Below are 17,897 nucleotides of genomic sequence, written 5' to 3'. Positions count from 1 at the left end.
GTCTCCCATAGCTATCTAGACTACACTTCTTCCCACCCTGCTTCCTGTAAAGACGCTATCCCCTACTCCCAATTCCTCCGTCTATGCCGCATCTGCGCCCAGGATAAGATTTTCCATACTAGATATCGGAGATGTTCTCATTCTTTTGGAAATGGGGGTTCCCCTCTTCCATTATAGATGAGGCTCTCGCCAGGGTCTCCTCGATATCCCGCAGCTCCACTCTTGCTCCCCCTCCCCCTATTCACAACAAGGACAGAGTCCCCCTTGTCCTCACCTTCCACCCTATCAGCCTTTGCATACAGCATATAATCCTCCAACATTTTCGCCAACTCCAACGGGATCCCACGACTGGCCACATCTTCCCATCTCCACTCCTTTCTGCTTTCTGCAGAGTCCGTTCCCTCCGCAAATCCCTGATCAACTTGTCCCTTCCCACCCAGACCACCCCCTCCCCAGGTACTTTCCCCTGCAACTGCAGGAGGTGCAACACCTGTCCCTTTACCCCCCCCTTCGACTCCATCCAAGTGGCAATGTTACAAAATTTTGAGATTTAAAAAATCAAGTCTGCAATTTATCCCATCAGATAAAGCATAACAATAAGTTTAATTTGATACCTAATTCACTTTCTTATCTCAAGTAATAAAAACGTTATGGCCATTTTCATACTCGGAAATTAGCATCTTGTTCCCTATTGATTTTCTATGGACATAACAAAAAAGCTGTGATCATGGACAGTCAAAAGCCCATAACCTTCTTAAAAATTAAGAGAACTGAATGAAATTTTCAGTTATCATAGATTGAAGCATTCTGAAACAAATATAAAATAATCTTACTTGGATGACCTGAAATTAAAGCATATAATTAGTTAGTTACCCAATTGTAGCTAATTTCAAACTTCAATTACTAGATCTAAACATCTATCAATTTCTTAATAAATGATTAACATTTTTAAATAGCCTAAGTGTCCAAATAATATTCACAAATAATTCACAATAAAACATGATTTTTAAATCTCATTTACATCAATTTATAGGCCAAATGGAAGGAATTTAGTGTTCAATTGCTGTAAATTAAAGTCAATTTAAATCGGCTTTCTAGTGGGTTTCTGTGAACGCGCTGGTTTAGAACGTTCACATTGCGCTGGATTTGTGCCCTCAAATGCCCAGAAAAATACTGCGGGATATAAAGAGCCCAAAATGAGCTACTCGCTATAGAAAACGTTATATACAGGGTTCTTAAGAAGCCCCTTTTAATGTAAAATAAGGTACATGCCTTTAATTGTTTGCTTTATAAAACCCTGGGGCTGCGAGAGGTTGCGGGTTGAGAGAGTGATTTTTAAACTACTATAACTATTATACAAGGCCATAAAAACTAACAATACCTTTTGCGACGGGGTCTTTCAGCGATTTTCCGTTAATGATTTACTAGGCTGAACATTTTCGATTGCACCAGCCTAGTAAAAATCGCGTTTTAAACCCGCCCCCTCTAAACAGCGCCAACATCGCGCACACGGGTGGGGCAGATTCTCAGCCACGATTCAGGTAGGTTTTGTAACATACCTAATTCAAGGACACCAACAGGTTTCAGGTAAGACAGAGGTTCATTTGCACCTCCTACAACCTCATCTACTATATGCGCTGTTCCAGGTGTCAATTTCTGTACATCGGCGAGACCAAGCGTAGGCTCGGCGATCGTTTCGCTGAACATCTCCGCTCAATCCGCCTTAACCTACCTGATCTCCCGGTTGCTCAGCACTTCAACTCTCCCTCCCATTCCCAATCTGACCTTTCTGTCCTGGGCCTCCTCAATTGTCAGAGTGAGGCCCAACGCAAATTGGACGAACAGCATCTCATATTTTGTGTGTGTAGCTTACACCCCAGCGGTATGAACATTGATTTATCTAACTTCAAGTAGCCCTTGCTCTCCCTCTCTCTCCATCCCCTCCTCCTTCCCAGTTCTCCCACCAGCCTTACTGTCTCCGTCTACATTCTATCTTTGTCCCAGACATCAGACATCAGTCTGAAGAAGGGTCTCGACCCGAAACGCCACCCATTCCTTCTATCCAGAGATGCTGCCTGTCCCACTGTTACTTGAGCATTTTGTGTCAACATCCTATTTTCATATATATCTATGAAAGGGTGACCCTAATGTTATAAATCTTAATTCTGTGTTCAGTAGCTGTGATATGAAATGTCAATATCATAGCTGCAAGTAAACAGCAACCTGGTTGTTGTCGGCGAGAACTGGCCACAGAATTTCTTTGCTTTTTTACATTGTAATTTGCTGGAATTCAAAATCTACAGAGTTCTGGTGCCAGTGGGAACAGAAATGCAACTGTATATCTCCACAAATCTTAAGTTTGACTACCACTAAATGAGATGCACAAGGATAGAGTTTGTCTTTAGATGCTATTACAAGTAGGCATCCTAGTACCTGATCCTATTATGCTCCCTTCTCATTTCCAAATCCATTGAAGGCAGTGAACCAAAGAAAAAACACTACCCGTGAGGTCTGAACTAATTCAGATAGTTATTTCAATGCCAAGTAACGGACATAAAGCAAACCTAAGAGTGAGAAAGGAAGCCAGGATGAAGAGAGGAAGCTAAGGAGTGGCACAGTGGTGCAGCGGTAGAGTTGCTGCCTTATAACACTAGAGACCCAGACTCTATCCTGACTATGGGCACTGTCTGTAGGGAGTTTGTATATTCGCCCTGTGACCTCGTGAGTTATCTTTGGGTGATGTTAACGCTGTTAATATAACACCGGAGCAGAGTGGCCTGCAACTATTTTCTGAATGGTCTAAAAGTAGAAGACGGCAGCATTGGAAATAAAAACAAAAAATGGAGGAAGTACTTAGCCGGTCAGGCAGCATCCGCGGTTGTTGAATTTGAGTCAATTTGAGTCTAGAGTGAATGTATCTTGTAATTGCAAATGTACGGTGCTGTTTCTTTCAGAGATGTAGTGAAGTTTCTGGAAGCAATTAGATAACTTGCACATCAACTTCCTGACCTCCTCTTTTAAGCTTACATATATATAGTTGATGGCATTTGCTGTAATTTTTTACGAGAATCTTTAAATAGTGATATCCACCGTTTTTTTCAGTATCAATACCGGAATGCTTTTGTCAGGGAGAAAGGAAAACACATTGGTGCGAGAAGCATTCTGGATGACCCCAAGATGCTACACTGTATGCAAATGGGCAAGTTACAGAGCAACAAACTGTACAAGAAAGAATCACAAGAAAACCAAAGTCGTTTCCACTTATCGATGGACATGGTAAACCTTGTGCATGCCAGAAATGCCCAGTCTTTGGCCAGTGGTTTGGGTTACAAGAAGATGTTCCATTCATATACGATGCTGCCGAATGACATGAAGACACAATTGGCAAAGAAAGCATATAATCAGCAGAGTGAGGTAAGTCGACAAATTGTTTTTGCACACAGATATATTTGTTGTAAATGGGGTGGGCGATTTGCTTATACAGGTACTTAATTTATCATGTCATCATTGTGTCATTTAGCACAAAATTAAGGGCGGCACAGCAACGCAGCTATTGAACTGCTGCCTCACAGCTCCAAATAACTGGGTTTGATCCTAACCTCGGATGTTGTCTGTATGGTTTGCATGTTCTCCCTGTGACTGCGTGGAGTTTTCACTGCATGCTGCTGTTTCCTCCCACATCCTAAAGACGAGCTGGTTTGTAGGTTAATTGGCCTCTGTAAGTTGCAAATAGTGTGTGGGGAGTGGATGCAAAAGTGGGGTAACATAGAACTAGTGTGGCATGGGCATGGTGGGCCAAGGGCTTGTTTTCATGTAGTATCTCTAAACTAAACAGGACTTTAGTTTAGTTTAATGATACTGTGCAAAATCGGGCCCTTTGGCCCACCGAGTCTGTGCCGACCAGCGATCTCCGCAGACTAACACTATCCTACACATACTAGTCACAATTTACAATTTTTACCAAGCCAATTAGCCTACAAACCTGTACGCCTTTGGTGGGAGGAAACCAGAGCTCCTGGAGAAAACCCACGCAGGTCACGGAGAGAATGTAAAAACTCCATACAGACAGCACCTATAGTCAGGATCAAACATGAATCTCTGGTGCTGTAAGACAGCAATCTACTGCTGTGCCACAGTGCCACTCAAACCTGTCCATGCTTACAATCAAGCAACCACTTATACTAATCCTATTTTCTAGCACTTGGCCCAGAAATATTTTATGCTTTGGTGATTTAAATAATGAACTAGACACTCACCGACTCAATGATGAATTTGGACAATTATTGTTTTTTAATCTCTGAATAATTTCTTTATTTGCTTTTTAAAACCGTTGCTCTCTATATCTCATGGTCGTTGTAAATTAATACATGCATCTCTTTTGTTTCAACAGATACAATATAAGTCTGATCTAAACTTCCTGAGAGGCACTGCATGGATGACACAGGGCTCGCCACAGATTGAGACGGTGAAGAAGGCCAGTGAACTTATCAGTGAGGTAATCCTTTATCATTTATAGCATTGGAGGTTGGTTAAAATAACTTTTCCAAGTCCTAACTCTGGCTTTCAACCAGATTTCAGGCAGAGTTGGGGAAGAAGCTACTGGACACATCATTGCCAGGACTACTTAGTTGTGGTTTGACTATTCATGTATGGTATGATTTGATTTAGTTGAATAGCACACCAACAAAAGCTTCTCATTGTATTTCGTTATACGTGACTATCATAAAACAACATCAATATCAATACCAATTTCCCCATGAATTAGACTGCCCATGGATCGCAAATTTCTAATAAGGGTCAAACATTGCAGATGTCTGTCAAATGAACATTTAGTGAATAAGTTCATGTCATCGGGGCAGAATTAAGTCATTTGGCCCATCAAGTGTACTCCACCATTCAATCATGGCTGATCTATTTTACCCTCTCAACCCCATTCTCTTGCTTTCTCCCCACAACCTTTGACACCCTTACTAATCAAGAACCAGTCAATCTCTGCTTTAAAAATACCCAACAACTTGGCCTCCACTGCCATCTGTAGCAATGAATTCCACAGATTTCACCACCCTCTGTCTCAAGAAATTCCTCCTCATCTTTTCTAAAGGTACTGCCTTTTATTCTGAAAATCATGATTGATCAGATGGAATAATGAATTCCTGTTGAACATTTTATACTTTCTATCTTGTGGCAATTTTTCTTTTTGGCTAACTTGCATTTAAATAATTGGTCACAGTGTGAATGGAGTCTGCTTCTTTAACTTTTCCTGAAAGGAATATAGTAAAAGAACATAAAGATATCATTATAAACATCAGGGCAATGTTCACAAGAAGCTCATGGAGTAGACACTATATGGTAATGGATACAATAATACGTACAATAACAGCAGAATTGTGCAAAAATTGTCGTGCAATCAGCAGTAGTGTGGTGCACAAAAAATGAACATGAATATTTCCATATAAACGTCATCTTTTTTCGCTCTGGAATAACACCTTTATCCAGTGCAAACTTGCTCATCTGGTCACTTAGTGATGTCTAGTCTCCTCGGCAGATTCAGTTGCTAGGTTTACCAGTAAAAGACATGCACAGTTAGGAGTGACACATAAAGATTATTATCACACTCACAAAACATTATAATCATCCTTGAACAGAAGTGACATCCTTGGAACAGATGTGGGGGAAGAGAGTCTGAATCCATTAGATACTTAGTAATTTTTTTTTTATTTTCAACAGTATATTTAATTAAATTTTCCGTTTCTTTGTTCCCCAGAAAAAGTACAGACAGCATCCTGATACCTTGAAGTTTACAAGTGTGACTGATTCTGCAGACATCATCCATGCTAAGACAAGCTACCTGCAATGCAGTGATGTATGTTAAGGGAGGGATTTGAAGCATCCTTTCATGTGGCAATAATGTTTTACTGCTGCATCCAATCTTCCTCTTCAGATCTGTGATAGAATTTCTGCAGCAGAATAAGTAAATGTAGTTTGATGGAAGTGCGATAATTAATTCAGAGAGCATTCCTCTTTCTCCCTTTCCTTTGACTGTGATATTGAAAGGAAATATAAATCTATTGTCATTTTTGCATTTTCACTGGTTTCCTTGCAGAAGTGGGGGAGCAGGGTAGAGTGAGAGGAAGCACGTGCTGAGAAATGCCAGTGGCCTAATAGTAATTATCACTTCAATAATTCTGTCTCCAAGTGGTTGAACAAAAACATTATAAGGAAAGCAAGCAAAAACTTCCCCTTGGCACCGGTCTGGATTGTGAATCATGCTGCCCAGTGGGGTAGTAACGATCCTTGATCTATCGTTAGGCGACAGGTTTGTAGTTTATTCTTAGATTGGTGGAGAGGTTGGAGGAAAAGGAGAGGGTGTTCTGTGTTCTTTGCATTGTTCCAGCTATTCCTATTGCTAGACCTTAAAATTTCATCCAAGCTTTGGTCTAAGTTTTGAGGAACTGTGTACAGGTTCTGTTATATCCACATCTTTCTTTCATAGAAGACTGCATGGATTCAACATTAAAACCTGACTCAACATGATCACGGCAACTCTGAATCAGACTCAAACCCGATATTTAGGGTTTTTTTCCTGTACTGACTTGACCCAACCATGCCATAAATGTAACAATGTCACACACGCTGTTAATTAACCTGTCTAAAGAAGAAACAACAAACGCTAAGGACAGATGTGATAATATGAATGAAATTACACCACTCTCCTCAGTTTAGCCTGATCTGACTCCGAATGTTTTATCAGAATGGTCAGCCAGACCAACCTGGGTTTGACAGAGAGATCAGGTCTTGTGGGGCTTGGGTTGAGTTGCCAGGTCTAATCTTAGGTGCTTAATTAATTTCCTCTAGTGTTTCAGCAAAGGCACAGCCCAATTCCATCACAGTAATCCATTTCTGATGTTCGTTGTCCAGATGATATAGCAAGATGTGTGTTTTTTGACAGCAATTAATGAAATTTCTAGACTTGACAATGATCCTACTTTGCAAATGTGGATATTCTGTTATAAGATTCCAATTGTTGACTGGTCACCTCGAGGAGTAGAACATATTTACAATTATGCATTACAATCTTTTAAACTTTATAGTAAAATCATTTATCTTGCTATAATGCTACCTTCTGCCTATCGTTTAGTGCTGTTTGGACCAAATATAATCAATAGAAAGTAAGATGGTTGAATTTTCAGTTACTGGTATAATGTATCAGTCAAGAAAAGAAAACACAATTTCGCAATTTTACAGCATGCACTTGAGATCTTAAAGGTAAATTTAGCAAATATAAATTTGAGATTTTTTTTCATCTAGTCAAACATCTGTTTGCTTTGATCTTTCTCATCATCGATGTGCTTATAGCAACTGATCTTCCACTTGAGAGAAAGTTGAGTTTAAAGTGAAATCTAATTTAGTGATGCATTGCTTTGCAGAGACTGTATAGATCTAGATATGCGCAGATGATGCACAGATCTACAATACCACCTGACCATCCTGATTTCAAGAGAGCACGAATCAATGCCTACAATATCAGTGATGTAAGTTAGTGGATTGAGTATTAACTCACAGTTCAATTTGATTAGTAATATTTTATCTTCCAGAGAATTATAATAAAGCTGTTGATGATTATATTATATATTAGGTAAATGTTTGCAGACAATTCTTATTGACATTCCCATTCTTTTAAGATATCTGGCTCAACATTTCTAGCTGCAGCGAGCTATGGCTTAAAGCAAATGCTTCTGCCTTAGGGTCAAATGGAGCAGGGTATGAACTTTAGTCGAGGTAATCCCAGCAAGTGGAATAGTTGCCAATGGTGGGTGCATGCGGCTACATTTTAATTGTATACATTGCGGTGCCATGAGATGCTTATTACATATAGAATGAACCATCCAATTGGCACACAAAAATGACTGCTGTGGCCAGACTGCTCACGGTGGCACAGCAGTAAAGTTGCTGCCTTACAGCACCAGAGACCTGGATACAATCCTGACTATGGGTGCTGTCTATACTGACTTTGTACGTTCCCCCTGTGACCATTCTGGTCTCCTCTCACACTCCAAAGACGTACAGGTTTGTAAGTTAATTGGCTTCAGTAAAAATGTAAATTGTCCCTAGTGTATGGGAAAGTGGTAGTGTACGGGGTGATTGCTGGTCAGCGTGGACTCTGTGGGCTGAAGGGCCTGTTTCCACGCCGTATCTCTAAAATCTAACGTCTAAAAGGACTGATTCTTAATCAGCGCAAAAATGTGATATCACCTATACCTATTTCTGAATAAGAAAAATGAATGACTTCTTGATAATTGAACTGTAGTTTTCTAAATATAATTAGCAGCTCTGTATAATATTAATGCTGTTCATTTCACTGCACTGCACTATTTATTTTAGATGGCAGTGTGTTTATTATATGTTCTCGAGGTAAAAGGAGAATGGTCTAGAAAGTGGATTTTGTGTCTTGTTCTCTGCTACTGATGCTCAATGATCCTTTGCTGGGGATTCCTGTTTTCAGCACAAATGCTGTAAGAAGACTTTAAGAAGATGTCTGCTGCTCCCTTGCAGAAACAGTCGTCCAAGGCCGTCCTCGTGCATCTTCTGCTATTCATTCAGGGTTTTGGTGGGGAACTAGAAATGCTATCTTGGTGGTAAAGAGAACCAGATGTGAGCGCACTCCTAATGGAGAGAATGAATTGTTGTTTTTAATATTACAGAAAGCTTACAAGACATCTTGGGAACAGTCAAGGGCACTGGGTTACGACCTTAGGCTGGATGCTATTCCCTTCCAGACTGCCAAAGCATCAAGGGAAATAGCCAGCGATGTAAGAACCAATATTTTTCTATAAAATGTAAATCCTGTCAAAATAAATTCACATTTATTGAAACTATATTCCACGGTAATTCAAGATTCAAGATTCAAGATAGATTTAATTGTCACATGTGCCTGATGGCACAGTGAAATTAATTTCCATACAGCCATACAATAAAAATCAACAGGACACAACACACTATAGGGTTTGACATAAAATATCCCCACACAGCAGAATCAAAGTTCCACACTGTGTGGGAAGGCACCAAAGTCAGTCTTCTTCCTCCACTATTCCCCGTGGTCAGGGCCTCCCCGTGCCCTCCGCAGTTGCCGTTAGGGGCGGCCCGATGTCCAGGACCGCTCGCCGGGGTGTTGTAAGTCCGACGTCGGGGCTGCGGGACACCAGAGTCGGCCCCCTCCTACCGGAGTCTGCGGCTCCCAAAGTCCGCAGGCCGCGCCGGGTGGAGACTGCTGCTGGAGACCCTCTGCAAGGTGTCCCAGGACTCCACAATGACGGTCAGCGCCGCCCCCGTTGGAAGCTCTCCGCACCAGAGCTTCACGATGTTGGAGCAGCGACCCAACGCTCCGGAGCTCCAACGGCGACCCAGGTAGGCATCGCCCGCTCCGCGGTGACTCCAGCGCTGCGCCGCCGCTGTAGCAGCTCTGGTCCGGTTCCCGGTCCCCAGCAAGAAAGGCCGCTCCGATCCAGCTGGTAGGCCACGAGGTGGGGGGCGAGGACGCGACTCGGAGAAATAGTCGCGTCCCTGCCAGGAAGAGACTGAGAAACGGTTTCCCCCTTACCGTGCCCCCCTCCCCCACATAGAAAAGTTAAAGTTTCCCCCAACACAAAACTTTGGACTAACTAAAAATAATAAAAAAGACAGAAATAACAGACAGGCTGTAGGCAGAGGCTGCTGCCGGTGCAGCGCCCCTAGTCATGACTGGATTTTACTTACTTGAATTTATGAAATACTAAAGGATTCTTATTGTCTGTAAAACAAAAAAAAAGAACGAGTTCCAACCCATACTGCATTTTAAGATTTACAAAATGTCCTTACTTTGTATTGTATTGTATTGTATTCAAATTTATTGTCATTGTCTCAATTTGAGACAACAAAATGAATTTCCCTTACAGGCAGTATCATAAAAATAAAAAAATCATTAAAAAATAAATAAATAAATAATAAAACATATTAAAAATAAAATTGAAATTGAATTTAAAAAAAGCACAAACACAGAAAGTCCACGACACAACATAACATAAATGGCACCAAGGTGAGGATGGCACCATAGTCCAGCCAGCCTCCCCTCTGTGTTCATCCGTGGTACATTTTATTATGTGGTGTTTCAGATCAATGTGATTGAACACATTCGATTTTTGGAGTTGTTTTCAAATAATGTACACAAATAATACTAATTGTTTGTATTTGTTTTTTTGAATAAGGATGATTGTTATCAACTACAAAGTTTGAATATAGTTATTAATTATTGTAAAGACTTAGGATGGATAACCTAGTGGTTGCTTTTAAAAATTGTATAATGAAATTGTAAGCTCACTCTTCACAGTATAAGATGCATGTAAATACTGTACATTTGCTTTAAAAGCTTTCTTTCTTCCGGTAGTACAAATACAAACGGGCATTTGTGGAAGAGAGGGGGCAACAGATCGGGTGCCGCAGTGTTGATGATGATAAAAAAATGAAGCATTTACTGGCTGCCAGCAGACTGCAGAGTGCCAATGAATACAAGAGAGAGTTTGAGGAAGGTAAATCCAAGTACCATCTCCACCTGGACCAGCCTGGTTTTGTACAAGCTAAAAGAAGTCAGGAGCAAGCTAGTAATATTAACTACAGGCAGCGCTTGCATCAATGGACATGTGATGCGGAGCAGCTAAATGTGAAGCATGCTCGAGAAGCCTACAAACTACAAAGTGATGTAAGTAATTGTAATTGGTTTCTGAATTAAGCTTGCATGTAGATTTGAACGAACAATGTGATCGTTTTCCAAGGACAAGAAAGTCCATTGACTATAATGAATAAGCAAATGATGAAATGTGGTTTAGATACAGGTGTTTCGTAACATTCTAGTTTTGGTTTTAGAGCTACAACATGGAAACAGGCCCTTCGGCCCACTGAGTCCACACCGACCAGCAATCAACCATACACTAGCTCTATCCTATACACTCAGGACAATTTACAGAAGCCAATTAACATACAAACCTGCACATCTTTGGAATGTGGGCCGAAACCAGAGCACTCGGAGAAATCTCCCATGGTCACAAGGAGAATGTGCAAACTCCATACACACAGCACCCAAGGTCAGGATCGAGACTGGATCCCTGGCGCTGTAAAGCAGCAACTCTACCACTGCACCACTGTGCTGCCCGAACATTGTACATGTGTTCTTTTTTAATTCATTTACAAAAATCCGGCATACAAGAACCAGAGGATTTATTCTGGTCCAACAGATAAGAAAGATAGGAATATCCCAAGCCCAGTAATCATATCCTGATATAGAGGGCAGCAATGACAGAGTGCTGGTATCAGGGGATTGTCACAGCTTTTTTGATAAGAAATAAACTAAGCAAATACAAAATACACACATTTTTAAGCTTAATATATCTGCTAAAATCAAAAATGTCCCCACTAATGACATAGAGTGGATGTGGAGAGGATATTTCCAGTAGTGGGAGAGTCACGGACCAGAGGGCACGGCCTCAGAATAAAAGGACATACCTTTAGAAAGGGGATGGTGGTGAATCTGCGCAATTCATTGCCACAAACAGCAGTGAAGGCCAAGTCATCGGGTGGAGATCGATAAGTTCTTGATTAACGGGGAGAAGGCAGGAGAATGGGGTCGAGAAGGAAAAATAGATCAGGCATGATCAAATGACGGAGCAGACTCGATGGTTTGAATGGTCTAATTCTGCTCGTGCTCTGTGGCTTAAGATGTAGCAAATAGCTTTTACATCGTGGGTGATTCTGGAGCAAAATGGCCCGGAGGTTTCTCACACACACTCATCGCCTGTATATTTCTTCCCAGGTTGCTTACAAATCTGACCTTAACCGGACCCGTGGGATTGGTTGGACTCCGCCGGGTTATCATAAAGTTGAAATGGTTAGACTCGCTGCTAACATGCCCCATGCAAAAGGCCTGGACACTCTAGATGCTGCCACTCAGTTGGAACAATTCACGGTGAGTTGTGCCACAAAGGGGCACGTGGCAAGGTATTGCAGGAGTCATTGATTTCTTATTATGTCACGAGTTATTGATTAAGATACATCCATCAGAACAGGAAAGCAAAAACCCGCAGATGCTGGAAAACTGAATTAAAAACAGAAAATGCTAAAACATTCAACAACATCAGTGGAAAGAGAGACAAAATTAACTTTTCAATTTGACCTGGAATATACACCCTGTTTTCTTTCCACAGATACGGTCTGACTGACGTTTTCCAGCATTTTCTGTTTTTATCATCATAGAACATCGAACGGTGCAGCACAGGAACAAGCCCTTTGGCCCACATTGTCTGCGTTGAACATGATGCCAAGCCCTTGCGTTCCCTCTCTATCCCCTTCCCATCCCAGTTCTCCCACCAGTCTTACTGTCTCCGACTACATTCTATCTTTGTTCCGCCCACTCCCCTGACATCAGTCTGAAGAAGGGTCTCGACCTGAAATGCCTTCTCCCCAGAGATGCTGCCTGTCCCGCTGAGTTACTCTAGCATTTTCTGTCCACCTATGATGCCAAGCACAATTCTTATCCGCATGCACATCACCCATATCCCTCCATTCCCTGCATATCCAAACACCTATCTAAAAGTCTCTTAAACACAACTATCATATCTGCCTCCACCACAAGCCCTGTCCAACATTCACCATCATCTCCACCTTTAAACATTGCTCCTTTCACCTCGAGTTACGGCTTCGAGTTTTTTGATATTTCTAGCCTGGGGAATAGGTTCTGACTACCTACGCTATCTATCTCTCTCCTTACTTTATATCCAGGCACCTCGTGTTTTACATAGTGGAGTTTAAGTGCTTGAAAACCGGTACATAATTCAAAATGTGTAAATTGAACATGTACGCCACCATGCCAGTACCATAGTACATTTGAGCGAGCTATTTCGAAAGTCAAGCTTTGGTATTAAAAATGCATAAATCCAAGGCATATAACACAAAGTGCCTGTACTTCAGGTCACCCCTAAACCTTTGGTATTCCATGGAAAACAATCCAAGACTGTCCTCCCTCTCCCTGTGGCTATTACCCCAGAATCGAGACATCATTACAGTAAACCTCCTTTGCATCCTTTCTAAAGCCCTCAAATCCTTCTTGCAATGAGGTATATCAATATATCAGTATTGATATAGTCATTCTCATCAGCAGACAGCAAACATGAAATTGTCATAATGGCAGCACTGCATTAACCAGGGCTAACCAAGAGCTGCTCCTAGTTCTGCCCCTTTAACTTCACAAGGTGTGCATTAAAAATCCTTGCATGGTGATGTGGAGCACAGGGGACTTTGTGATCATTCTCTGCCTCTATAATGATAGACAACCAGATTTTGCAGCACACAAACTCTTGAAGAATATTCTTTTTGTCTGGTTTCCTTTCTTTGATGAAACAAGTTAAACTCTGAATCTGTGCATCAATAGCATAGGATCATTAAAGGCACATTACACATTGAAAGCGTATAAGTGAACCAGATAAAATATGATCTAAATTTAAACAGTATGATCCCCGAGTAACATTGGGTGTGATAAGAAATGAGTTCACCAAAAATAATGCTTTAATATGACAGCCACAGTCAAATTGAAAGCATCGGGGAATGTAAGAATATCACACATACATTCAGCATCTGATGTCAAATGAAGATCTTAATAAATGGCAGATTCAGGTTAAGTTGCACTTGTGCATTTGGAGTCTTACTGACCTAGATCCATTCTATGCATTTGGGTAATGAAGCATTAAAACAAGAACTTCGGGAATAGAAACATAGAAACATAGAAACATATAAAATAGGTGCAGGAGTAGGCCTGGTGGGTAGTTTCTTCAATAAATGATGCTTACCCTTTAAATGAATGGTCAGAAGATAAAAGTGCACCATGCACCCTGACTTCTGAAATGTCCTCTGGCAGATACTGCTCCCCAGGGGAGCGGCAAGTTCAATAATTACCTTTTTAAAGTACAGGAAATCATTTATATGTCTATGTACTCAGAATGATGTGAAGGAGTCTAATCAAATTATATTGAAGGACAATTTAAAATATCCTACATTTCTGAAGTTTTAATGCTTGAAGCAATTCTTTGTGCTTTCTTGATGGTTGCACTGGAAAATGATTGATGTCTTATAGAATGTGACTGCAAAGTATTAACACAGAATTATTATGCATGAAGCCAAAAGCTCATGTTCCTCTTTTTATTATCAGCAAGCTCAGGCAAACAGGAGTACAGAAGATTCTCAGCGGACAGATGTGATGCCAGATGCAACTGAGCTACTTCAAGCGAAGAGGTTCAAGATGAAACTCAATAAAAAATAAAATGCTCACACGACTAATTGCTGTCCTAGTTTTTAAATGGCACATTTTGCCCAACATTATATATAAGCTACATTTAATTTTTAGTCAAATTTTGCATACATAATTAATGCACCTTCTGCACTGCAAGGTACTTTTCTTTAATAATTTTCTATTCATTCATGGATTAAACAATTTTAACATAATTTTTGTCTAATTTTAAAAGTATGCATTAAAAATTATGAAAGTCTTGAATTTAAGTCTTGAATGTGTTCTTTTTTTGGTTAGCAAATGTTAGGCTTTACTACAGACCAAACAGGAATAGTTCATTTCACTTTAGCATGTGGCCATATTTGATTAAAAACATTCCCCATAAATGATGGGAGAGTTTTTCTTGGTGGGCAAAAAATACTTAAGCCACTGGAGGTATTTAGCAAATTTCACTTAACTTTTGTACAACACAATATACTGGAGGAAATCAGCGGGACAGGCAGAATCTCTGGAGGGCATTGATAAATGCCATTTCGGGTTGAGACCCTTCTACTGATGGGTCATGCATGAAGAAGTGTCCTAACCGAAAACATTGCTTATCCATATCCTCCAGCGATGCTGCCTGACCCGTTGAGTTCTCCACCACTTTGTGTTCTACTCAAGATTCCAGCATCTTCAGTTCCTTATGTCTCCACTTAACTTGTGGCAGCCACGCGGATAAACCCGTCTTCCTGTTTTATGTGATTAGCTTTGAGTGCTAAATGGGAACTCTGCAGAAACTCCAGTGTCTGGTGAAGTGTGAAATTGGTTTGTAGGTAAAGTTTTTTTCAGGATGGGTTGGAGGACTTGTGGACAGGAGGAAGTTGGGCAATACATATGGGGTGGAAATAAAAAACAAATCCCAAGTAGTTGCAATACTAATTATAATTGATATTGAAATACATGATATTACAATATGTTGTCAATATCACAACATGACATTGTAATATCCATCATGTAATAAATAATGTAGCTATTAGAAATTCCACAGAAACTCTGAAAAAAAAGTGCTAGAGTAACTCAACGTGTCAGGGAGCATCTGTGGAGGGAATCAACAAGTCTGAAAAATGTTATAACCCAAAGCATCGTTTGGCCATTCCGTTCACAGTTGCTGCCTGATGTGCTGAATTACTCCAGCACTTTGTGTTTTGTTCTAGATTTCAGTATCTGCAGTTCGTTTCTCAAATAAGTTGAGTAGCCCTGGTAATTTAGAAAAATGATACACATCGTCCTTGATCATGCTTTTTTACTACAGTCATTTGAGTCTTCCCAATCTATAATAAAGCTGATTGTCCAGGTTGGCTCTTTCCTTCTCATTCTCTTCTTCCCCCTTCTCCCCCAGTCATCATCTGCTTGCAGCATAACAGGTAGCTCTTCTTCTGATGCTTCTTCTTCTCGTTTGGATTAGTGGGCTTTGAGGTGATCAATGAGATCAAAGTGGTAACCGCAGACTCTTCCACAGAAGGGGCAGAGGGTACCTGATGGGGCGGGTGCGCAGGTAGTTTCTGCAGTGGAATGCTTCTTCTGTTTCTCTGTGGGATCCTGATGCATGGGGTCTAGACTCCCAATTGCATTGTGCATGTTGTTTCTTTGCATAATCATCGGTGATGGTTCCAAAATGTCAGTGGGAATGTTTCAAGGAAACGGTGAGAACTTCCTTAAGTTTTTTCCACTCCCTAGCCAATAATCTCTTCCTATGACAGAGCTTGGTATAGAGCATCTGTCTCGGTGGTCTGCTATTGATGATGCAAACAATGTGGTTTGCTCCATTGAGCAAATTGTGTTTTAATAACTTTAATGTAACGGCAAGAGGTGTGGACACAGTGGGACGGCACAGTGGCACAGCGGTAGAGTTGTTGCCTTACAGCGCCAGAGACCCGGGTTTAATCCTGACTAGGGGTGCTGTCTGTACAGAGTTTGTATATTTTCCCCGTGGCCACATGGCTCTTCTACGGGTGTTCAGGTTTCCTCCCACACCCCAAAGATGTACAGGTCTGTAGGTTAATTGACTGTGGTAAAATTAAAAATTGTCGCTGGTTTGTAGAATATTGCTAATGTGCGGGGTGACCACTGGTTGGCGCATACTCGATGGCCGAAGGGCTTGTTTCTGCACTGCATTTCAAAAGTAAACTAATATAAGATTCCTACTATAGATATGCTGTACATTGCTTTAAAAGAAGAGTCATTGGCCATATTGTCACCAATGAATCCTTGTGCTTAGTGGACGACGTTTACATGTTTATGGTGGGTTGAATGAGAGAATAGTAGCATAATGATTAGGCTATTGGATTATAAATTTAGAGGCCTGAATCAAGGATCTGGAGTTCAAATCTCTGACTTGTAAAAACTCACCTGATTCACTTATGCCCACTTTAAGGAAAGGTAAATGGAATTTCTGTTCTCCAACTACATGGTTGAATTTTAACTCCACTATGAAATTACCTTATAAACCATTCATTTTAGGGGCAATTAAGCTTTGTTAATAAATGTCAACCTATCCAACAATGGTAACAACTCATAGATCGATATAAATTGAAAATATATCCCAGACCATCAAAGTATGAGGGTGTCAATACTGGTTCTTGATTCCCCCACTCTGGGTAAAAGACTCTACATTTAGCCTCTCTAATCTCCTCATCATCTCATGCACCTCAATAAGATCACCCCTCATCCTCCTGTGCTCCAAGGAGTCCTTGCCTGCTCAACCTCTCCCTGTAGCTTCGGGTCCTTCAAATGGTGTTCCCTGTCTGTTTTATTCATGTTCAAGTTGTGAGTTTAGATGAGGTCATGGGCTGGAGGGTGGACATTCAAAATGGTGGCGTGAGTATTATATCTGTGCTGTTCACCTGTGGGCTGCTCATTATTCTTGTTGTCACCCACTGACGTCCAGAGCATTATTACAGAGCTGCATGCATGAGTGGTGGATGACACTTTTAATTGCCACACAGTGCCCAGAGCTGCCAAACAGTGGCTACTGATGACCCTGAGTTCACACTCGGGGTTTGTAAGATCTATGTCTAAGCAGCAGCCTTCATTACTGCAACCCTCCTGACTGCCTGAGTACTAGGAATTGAAACATAAAAGGAACTGACAGCATAGACTTAATCCACAAGTAGATGATATTTAATCTTGCATGATGTTGACAATGCATGAAACAGCCAAAGAGATAATAAGAATCACCCCAGACAGGTGTGAATCGCTTCCAGACAGGATGAAACACATAAAACTGTTTCAGAAGTGTCATTGACCAGATTTAAACAGTAAGATCCTTCAATATCTAAGCATTTGAGCAACTACTGTTGGCACTGTGTGAAGTTCAAGACCCTCAGCAGTCTATAAACAGGAGGAAGACTGAGATTGCAGAGATATGACTTTAAAAGCACAGGGAACTGTGCTCAGCTCCCGACAGAAGGGACAAGAAAGGAACCGAGCTCCTGTCCTCTGAATGGGGGCATGTGCTGCACTTCCAGGACACTTGATTAAAATTTCTGCAAGTATGCCAGTCTGTTTGATCTTCTCTGAATGCATTCCTAGAATTCTGTCGTTCCTGCGC

General features: G+C 41.0%; 1 protein-coding gene across 3 annotated transcripts in view; it reads left to right on the top strand.

The window, feature by feature from the left end:
- The window catches only part of nrap (nebulin-related anchoring protein), an 89,199-nt gene extending 74,379 nt beyond the window's left edge, over positions 1-14,820 (top strand). For 2 of the 3 annotated variants that reach the window (XM_055646888.1, XM_055646887.1), the window contains 8 exons: positions 3,103-3,414; positions 4,391-4,495; positions 5,765-5,863; positions 7,428-7,532; positions 8,703-8,810; positions 10,421-10,732; positions 11,840-11,992; positions 14,228-14,819. In XM_055646888.1, the coding sequence (XP_055502863.1) occupies positions 3,103-3,414; positions 4,391-4,495; positions 5,765-5,863; positions 7,428-7,532; positions 8,703-8,810; positions 10,421-10,732; positions 11,840-11,992; positions 14,228-14,338 (1,305 nt within the window). In that variant the 3' untranslated portion in view covers positions 14,339-14,819. Of the gene's footprint in view, positions 1-3,102; positions 3,415-4,390; positions 4,496-5,764; positions 5,864-7,427; positions 7,533-8,702; positions 8,811-10,420; positions 10,733-11,839; positions 11,993-14,227 lie in introns of all 3 variants that reach the window. The other variant, XM_055646886.1, reaches the window with a different exon arrangement.
- Positions 14,821-17,897: the final 3,077 nt, after the last annotated feature.

This window comes from Leucoraja erinacea, chromosome 15 (assembly GCF_028641065.1).
Source record: "Leucoraja erinacea ecotype New England chromosome 15, Leri_hhj_1, whole genome shotgun sequence".
NCBI lineage: Eukaryota > Metazoa > Chordata > Chondrichthyes > Rajiformes > Rajidae > Leucoraja > Leucoraja erinaceus.
The sequence above is the reverse complement of the archived record's forward strand: the minus strand, read 5'-3'. Positions and strand labels throughout refer to the sequence as shown.